Source organism: Kogia breviceps, chromosome 1 (genome assembly GCF_026419965.1).
Source record: "Kogia breviceps isolate mKogBre1 chromosome 1, mKogBre1 haplotype 1, whole genome shotgun sequence".
Lineage (NCBI taxonomy): Eukaryota > Metazoa > Chordata > Mammalia > Artiodactyla > Physeteridae > Kogia > Kogia breviceps.
Genome location: NC_081310.1, coordinates 114920480 through 114929023, shown reverse-complemented (window position 1 = coordinate 114929023; position 8544 = coordinate 114920480). Strand labels below are relative to the sequence as shown.

The following is an 8544-nucleotide window of genomic DNA, read 5'->3' as shown; positions in this document are numbered from 1 at the left end:
AGATACCAAGTAACGGTTCTAATTACAAACGCTAGCTCTCAGGAACTCTTCATCCATTCAGAACTAAACCCATCACTGCATAACTCTGGTAAGAAGCCCCTGAAGATGGAGGAGCTCCTCAAATGTGTCAGGAAAGGCTTTATTAACATCATCATTAACATTTAAAAAGCAAGCGGAGCATTTCTCCTTCTTTTGGCAATTTGGTGCAAATGTTAAGAGCAAGATAAAGCAATTTCAAACTTTTCTTCAAATTAAAAATGAAACTAAGGCCAAACGTGATGGGTGAACAAAATAAATCAAAACTTAAATTTCAGCAACTCCGGCTCTTCAAACCAGCAAAGCCCCCGACTCGTGCACTGTGGTGAGGCTTACGGTGCTTGCCCCGGCTTCTTGCGTGCCAGCAAACAGCACCATTTCCTCATCAAGTTGAGGACTGAGAAGCAAATGATCCCCTTCACTGCAAACAAAGGGGGTCACAGTAACACTAGTGATCCTTCAGAATTGACACACTGCGATAGTCAAAATGATGGTCTCCCTGCTTCTTGCTCAAGACATACAAGATCTGAGCAGCAGCAAGTACCCCCTCAGCTGCAAACAAAGGGGTCAAAGGTTTGCCGTCAATTCACTTCCAGGCAGAAAAACATTTTCCTCAAAAGAAACAATTTATTTAGAATAAAACAAAAGCAGCTCAACTGTGAGCGCACGTTTGAGTGACAGCTACTTTTAAGCTGTGTGAGCCATAAAAAGGGTTTTTCTTTTCCAGAAATCTTGTGTACACAGCACAAAGCAAGGTCATTTTTTTTCCACTTAAAACACCGGCACTGGCATCACAATAGCAGATACACAACTTTAAGCTGCCATTTTAGTAAAATGCACAAATACTAAACAGATTAGCTTTCTTCCATCAAGAGGCCCATGTAAACTCCACATAAGCCACAACTTCTCTTCAAAAAGGTCCATTAGAGCTTTGAATTCCGTATCTTCATCCGTTGTTCACCAGTTTTGCTTGCGGGGGGGGGGAGGGGAAAAAGGTTATTCAGTACAAATGTTTACAATATTAAAAATATATATATTTCCCCTATGCCATTATAGCTGAACATAACATTAACAAGACCTTCCTGGATAGTCCACCTTGACTTCAAAAAGCACCAATAATACCCACTGGCACAAACCTTGAAATGAATTTACTGTATGAATAGACAACAAGTAGAACAATAGGGTGGATTTTTTTTTAAAGACTGCAATTAAGTGAGGATTATAGGACTGAAAATATCCTTGGTACTCATGTAACTGAGTACAACATATCAGAAAAAAGCAAGTTTACAATCAATTTATAATCAATATATTCTAAATATAACTTAAAAAATGAAACTATAAAAAGGTGGAGTTTAGTCAACCTTTTACCCCCTCTATTTTCATTCTGTAATTTATATGGAGCAATACAGACCTACTCCATTACTGTAGAAAGGGGTCAAGATACAAAGCCTTTTAAATTAAAATCCACCTTCATCTGTGTTACCAAAGACAGCAGGTGTTATTTTCTTTTAAGAAAACCCTCATACAAACAATCGCTAAACAGCCAAAGAACACTGTAGGACTTTTACTTTCCAACTGTTTACATCATACATATAAAACTCATCAAGCTAGACAGTTCACCGTGGTTACCTGAAATCGTTTTCTAACTTTAGGCACATCACTATAACCAGAATGTTAACAGGGTCAGCTCCATTTCTCTTCTTGTTCTCATACCTAACTCCTATCTCCAAACCAAACACTGTGGCAGAGACAGAAAAAAAATGTCCAGAAATTCTCTCCAAAAATTTTTTCACAAAAAAGGTCATAAGGGCCCTCTTCTCAACAGGATTTCCTAGTTCTGTTACCACAGTTTTTAGTGAGTGGTTCCTATAGGGAGCCAAACTGCAGTTCAAGCTGTACCTGCAAATGAGCAATTTCACTGTCTGAAGTAAGTGGATTTAAAATCAAAAAGACAAAAAACAACAAAAAAATTGTCAGTGAAAACCTGCTCATAAAATAGTTTTTAAATAAACCTAAACAAGTGTTTGACTCAGAAAGCAACAAACACCTTACTTTTACTATTGTATCTCAAATGATCTGAGTTAAGAAGGTCCAGAATATATACATTACCTTCAAAATGTGACAAGAGCTTATACCAGCCAGAGGATGGACATTTTAAGATATAATACTTAAAGTGAAAACTCTATCTACTCTCAGGGGAGAGTCAAAATATACATCTTAAACCAGGAATTTAAATTTTTTGTGTGGAAAACTATAGGAACCCCAGTTATAACCAACAAAATAATATTAAAAAATTGGCTAGGAGCTGAATGATTAATTTTTCATAAACTCTGAAGTTGTGATTAAAAATCTAAATTAGCTTGATGGTTTTTTTTTTACCAATAATACTTAATAAGTCGTTTAATGATATCCTGAAGAAATTCTTTCCATTCATTTGAACTGAGTTCCAAAAAAATCAATTAAACAAATACATTTTTTTAAAGTAAAAGAAACAATTGGTTGTTACAAAGAACATCCAATGTTGAGATAACGAAATTCTGGCTAATGAGAATTAGAACCAGATAGTTTTAGACATTTGTTTTCATTACACTCTGAAGTTTTAAGTAGTTTACCAATATTATGAACCTGCACAACAGAACGAGCAACACAAATTAAGAGATTCATCTGAATGATGGCACTCTGCAGGTACACACCAAACTAAACATAATTAGTTATAATACATACATTTAGAAATGGTATCAAGCCATTGTTTCAAAAACATTGAAGCACAAACTGCCCAGATCTAACAAAAGCCACAATGTCAGATAAAGGTTCAAACAAACATGGAGCAAAACCCACAGTACTCCGCTCTTCAGTAAGCTGTCACATCAACTTAAAAAAAAAAAAAAAAGAAAACCCGCACACACTTTGAATTAGAGTAAAATTAGATGTCATGGACTTCGCTCCCTAAAAGAGTAAAATCATTTGTCCAGCCATCTTATCAAAAGATATTCAAAAGTTAATGGTTAGTGAGATTATTTAAACTGGAAAAAATGTATCTAGCCACAAATTGTACTTTGACCCCCCACTTATGCACAGACTGCATAGGTTTCTGAACAGGTGTCTACTCCACATTAGCATGTCAAGCAAAGCTTTTTAAAAGCAAAAAGGACCAAAAGTCTTAACTGTAGGATTTCAGGTATTTTCCCTACAGGCACACCAAGGACCTTTGTGCTCATAGCCCAGTATCTTCCTTCTCTCAAAATGGCTGGTTTTTCCAGTTTAAAAACAAAAAATACAAAAACTTCCAAACTTAAAAAGAAAATTTACAAATGCAGAGTGAAACAAAAAAGGATGACACAGAGTGATGAGGCTTTCATGCTGACATGCATTAGACACCTGTCATAACGGACAATTAAAAATTACATGATGTTTCCCTGGGTTATTATTGGTGCTATTTCAAAACTATCAGCTTTGATAACAGAAAGAAAACAGTTGGGTTCTGCCAGGCTTTCAAGAAGTCACTTACACAGACTAGAAACATGACCATGATCCAAAGGTCCTCAAGTTTCTAATCATAATTAAATATCAAAGGCATTAGCTAAAGTCCTCAACATTTAAATCACGGGGGAAAACATAACTACAAATGACCTGAGAAACTAGGGGTGGGGTGGTGGGGATAAAAAAAAAAAAGACAAACAAGGAAAACACCCATTACTGTTAAGCAGCAAAAAACCCTTGTTAAGAACCAGAAGTTGATATAATCTTCAGTTTTGGAAAAAAACTGTCAGGATGGGCTAAATTATTTTGTATTAATTCCAGGTGTCTGAGAAAATAAACCACTAAAAAAGGGTTTTCCTAAACTGACATTTCAATTCTCTGTGGTTGGACACCAGTGAAAATATAAACACAAAATTTCAAAGATATTCAAAATATTTTCAATAATGTAATGTCATCACTAGTGTTAAATATGAAAATAAAAATACAAGCAAAATTTGGAGAGTATGTCAAAGGCATTTCACGATGACATAAAAAAATCTGCAATACAGCTATGGCTGATTAATGCCCACTGAAACAAAAGATGACTTATAAGCCTGCAGACAACTCTTCTTTCTATTATTGAAATCAGAAATTTGAATGGATACAAAAATAAAAACTCATCTCTGATGAAAAACACAAGTTTTGAAATATGCACAATTAAATTAGAACTGTACCTGCTACATCTCTCTGAAAAAGTCAGTGAAAACACCACCACACACCAACGACTGACCAAAGAATTCTGATTTTAAAAGCACCTACTCACTTCCTGCATACTAGTGTAAGCATAAGACATATGTGGTTTGTAACATACTCCTCAATTTTTACTGAACAGTTACTGCTACAAACCAAAAGTGCACATACAGGATACAGAACTCAAGAGCTAATAATAAAAATGTGTATGTTAAAGCAAACTCTCTGGGAATAAACCATGTATTTTAAGAGAAATACTCAAATACCTGAATAAAATAATCACAATGCTATATGATTTACCAACTTATACTAATGAGATCGCTGATCAAATTTCAGCCACACAAACATTTCTGGTACAGGAATTATTTACCTACATACCAATCAAGCCATTTTTAGGTGTATATTATCATCTTTATATAGTCAGTGGGCTGTTTTCCAAATTCTGACTTTTCAAATTTCTGGTTTTGTAACTTGGAGGATTTTTTTAAGCTTAAGGTTAAAAAAGAAAAAAACTGCAGAAAAAGAGGAAAAAAGTTACTCATAAGAGTGGGAACTCCTAATTAAAGTAAATTCATTTGCCTGCTACCTTTAGGGCATCCCTTTCACTTAAAATAATAGCTAAACTCTCCTGACTTCTATTTTAAAGAGGTTTATAAAAATATAAAAAAGAAAAAAGCTACAACTAAACAACTAATTAAAAAGAAAATTTCATCAGATGCTGTATCCCATCACACATCACAAAACAGGAACCATGTCAAAGTACTAAATACAAGTTACATATGGACTTTAAGACGCACCACGGACAATGATCATGACCAGGTAATCTTCTTCAGATTTGGCCAGTGCCTTGGCAGGGGAATCCAGGAACTGCTGGGAGAACTCACAAGGTGGGAAGGCATGAAGGACTCCGGTGTTTTCCTTGTCTTTGTTGCCCCCCACAGGGAGGCTGATCACCCCAGCGGCCTGCTTTTGCTTTAAATAGGACACGAGGTTCCTAAGTGGCCTCTGAGTAGAGGTGGCAGTGTCTGAGGTGGCCGAGGAAGAGGAGGACCTGCTATCAGAGCTTCCAGGCACAGCCAGAAGAATAGCATAACCATTGGGCCCTGCCACTTTGATGCGTCGAGTTACTTCATCCAACTTGGGCTGGTCCAAACGAAGACGCTGAGTGATCTTGAGCTGGGCCACTTTGCCTCCAGTTGAGCCCTCCACAAGAAGACTACTAGCCACCTGGAGGTCACCCTGCAACAGATGCATGTTGGAAGGAAAGTTGCTGTTCTTCAGCAGAAGCATGCCCTGCCAGGCCAAACAGAGTTTGGGAGAGGCTGCTGCTGCAGGGGCTGTCCCACCATCCTGTTTCTGGGAAGGGGACTTCAGCTTCGATGAAGCAGTGCTGGTGCTGGGTGCACTCCCATCAGACCGGTCTTCTTTTTTCAGAGGGCTTTTTCCCTCAGTGGAAGGAGCTGTCCGGTGCTTCCTATCCCGTTCAGCTGATGCAGAGTTTTTACGGTCTCGCTTGTCACCCTGGCTCTTCTCCAAACTACCTCTTCGGTCTCTGATTGGAGAGGGCCTTTCCAAAAGAAGACGGGAAGATCGATCATTGTCACTGTTGTAGCGATCCCGGCTACTGCTCAATTCTGGACTGCGGTCAGGAGAAGGCGCGCAATGACGCTTCCGTGGACGGTCACTCTCCGGGGACCTATCCAGATGCCGTCCCCCGCTCTCCTCAGGCAGCCTTCGCTTCCTAGGTTGGTCTCTGCTGCTGGGCAGATCTCGATCACCTCTGTCCCGGTCCAAGGACCAGCCATCCCGCCTGCGATCCAAGCTATCCAGTGGCTCATAAGAAGGCACAGCAGTAGCTGCAGTCCGAGTGCTGCGTTCACGAACTGGGGGCGGGGGTGGCACCCAATCGGAGTCAGGATAAAGGTCCCTATCACGATCTCTGTATAGTAAGGGTGGTGTCCTGTCCCGGGCACCCCTCAAAGGGTCAGGTGCCCGGTGTCCAAAAGCATCTGTCACCAGTTCATAATGAGTTAAGGGCAGAGGCTGCAGATATTGCTGCTGGTAACGATGTTCTGTGTCTGCAAAGTCTACTCTAAGGCGACGATCTGGGCCACCAAGTGGGAAGCCCCGCATATGGGTCCAGGCAGCATGAGCCGCATCCAGGCTTTCGTACTGGATATACGCCCAACTATCACCTTTGCGGTAATCAATGGTGCGTATGGTGCCAAATCGGTCAAACTCCCGTGCCAGGGCAGCAAGAGGCACCCAAGGACCCAGGCCACCTACCCAGAGGCGGGTGGTGGGTGTAGCTTTGCCATAACCAATTTTGATAGGATTCCGAATTATAATTTTGCCAGACATTGCTAATTTGGCCCGGTGAGACATGTCTAGGTTCTCAAATTTGAGAAAGCCATAGGTACTGGTCTGGCCCCGAGAAGGCCTCTTGATATCTACTTCTGTGATGACTCCGAAACGGTCAAAAGCCCTTCTTAGATCACTCTCTGTCACAGTGATGTCTAGGTTGCCCAAGAAAAGCGTCCGGTTAGCCCGCTGATCATCCTCGGGTGAGATCTCATCCACTTCTCTGAAAGGAGCAGCACCTGCTCCAGCTCCCACCCTTGGCTCAAGACTGTAGGCTGGGCGTACTCTCTCATAGAACGAGTAATCTCGCTCTCTCTCCAGGTCTCGGGGCAATGGTGGCGGAGGTGGAGGAGGCAGGCGGCCAAGAGCCAACTGCTGCAACCGGTAGTCTCTGTATCCCAAGGCTGCGCCACCAGGGGAAAGTGATCTCTGGCCTCCACCACCTCCTCCAGGGGGGTGCCGGTGACCCCCTACAGAGGACCCGACAACACTGGCTGATGGAGGGTAAGAATCTTTGTCTAAAGGGGAGCGGCTGCGGCGCCGGCTCACATACACAGCTTCTATCTTCAGGGGCCGGTCATAGAGCACTAGACGGCCTCTGGCATGCTTGGCCGCCCGCGCGTCCTCTGGCCGCCGGAAGTTCACAAAGGCTACTCGCTCATCCCCGCTGCCAGAACCCGAGAGATGACTGATTTTGACACTTACATCACCGAAGCGTTTGAACTCGTGAAACAGTCCGTCCTCCACCGCTTCGTCACTCAGTTGAGACCCCAACTCGCTTATCTTCAATGTCTTGTATTCCCCGCCGTCCCCGCCGCCAGGAGCTGAAGAGGCGGCCCCAGAGGAACGTGACTCCCCGCCTCCACCCCGGGAGCTGCTGCGCGACTCGCCCCCGCCCGAGGAATTTTTGGTGCTTGGGGAGCTGTAACTATGCAAGCGGCTACTGGAGCTGCCCCCACCAGTGTCGTACTCGCGGCTACCACCTCGACTGCTAGACTTGTCCAGATGAAGGCTGCGCCGCGACCCGCCGCCGCCGTCGGTCTTTCCGCTGCTGCTCCCATTGCTGCCACCAGAGCCCCCTAACTTCTTACTCCGCTCCCCGCGGGAAGTCGAGTCTTCACCACCACGGGAGCGTTTCGGCTTGACTGGGGAGCGCTCTTTTCCCTTCATTGTAGCGGGTCGTCGGAGGTCTTCTCCGCGGAACTGATTAACCCGCCGCCCCGCGCTCGTTTCACACAGCGGAACCGCACGCCGCCATCTTGGACTCCGCCGCGGCAGAGGGTCCCGCCCCGCAGTCTTCATTGGTCAATTAGCTCCTCTCTTCTACAGTCTCATTGGGAAAACTATTTGTCTGTCTTTACATCTCCCCGCGCTCCGGGAAGGCGCCCGCCCGACCACTGTTATTGGGTTCCCAACGCCCTAGTCAGAGTACCTCATTGGTTACATTCGTTGTCCATCTTAACGGTTCCTCGCGCCAGACTGGAGCCCCGCCCCCCGCACTCTATGGTCACCTGACCCGAAGTCTAGAGGCGTTGATTGGACAAAAAGTCTGCCCTGTAACGGTACTTCTTGCGCGGTGAAAGCGGTCATCCCACCTCCTCATCCCTTTCATTGGTTTATGACCCCGTCCTTTAGCCTACTATTTGGGAAGTCGGGCCATATGTTCTAGCATTTTTTTCTGAGAGGCCGGGTCACAGCGATCTCGCGAGAGAGACAGAGTGAGAGACAGAGAGAGAGAGAAAAAGAGAAGGAGAGGGCTCCCTCCTTCACCCCCTTCTTCCAACTCCTCCGGCGGCTGAAAGAAGTTTAAATCTGATTGGATGTTGAGGAGGAAAGTGATAGGCCGAAATAACTGTCCATCACTCGCTTAAAGGGGTAGGCCCATACACTGAGAAGGCTGCCTGAAGGTGAAAGAGTAGAATACGCGCTTGCTCTACG

General features: G+C 43.6%; 1 protein-coding gene across 1 annotated transcript; it reads right to left on the bottom strand.

Moving 5' to 3' along the window:
• Positions 1–639: 639 nt before the first annotated feature.
• On the bottom strand, positions 640–8075 carry RBM15 (RNA binding motif protein 15). The gene is made up of 2 exons (XM_059055622.2): positions 5043–8075; positions 640–1005 (listed from the first exon to the last, which is right to left on the bottom strand). Exons 1-2 carry the CDS (start codon positions 7906–7908, stop codon positions 983–985), a joined length of 2889 nt encoding a protein of 962 aa, XP_058911605.1. The 5' UTR covers positions 7909–8075; the 3' UTR covers positions 640–982.
• Between the last annotated feature and the right edge of the window lie 469 nt (positions 8076–8544).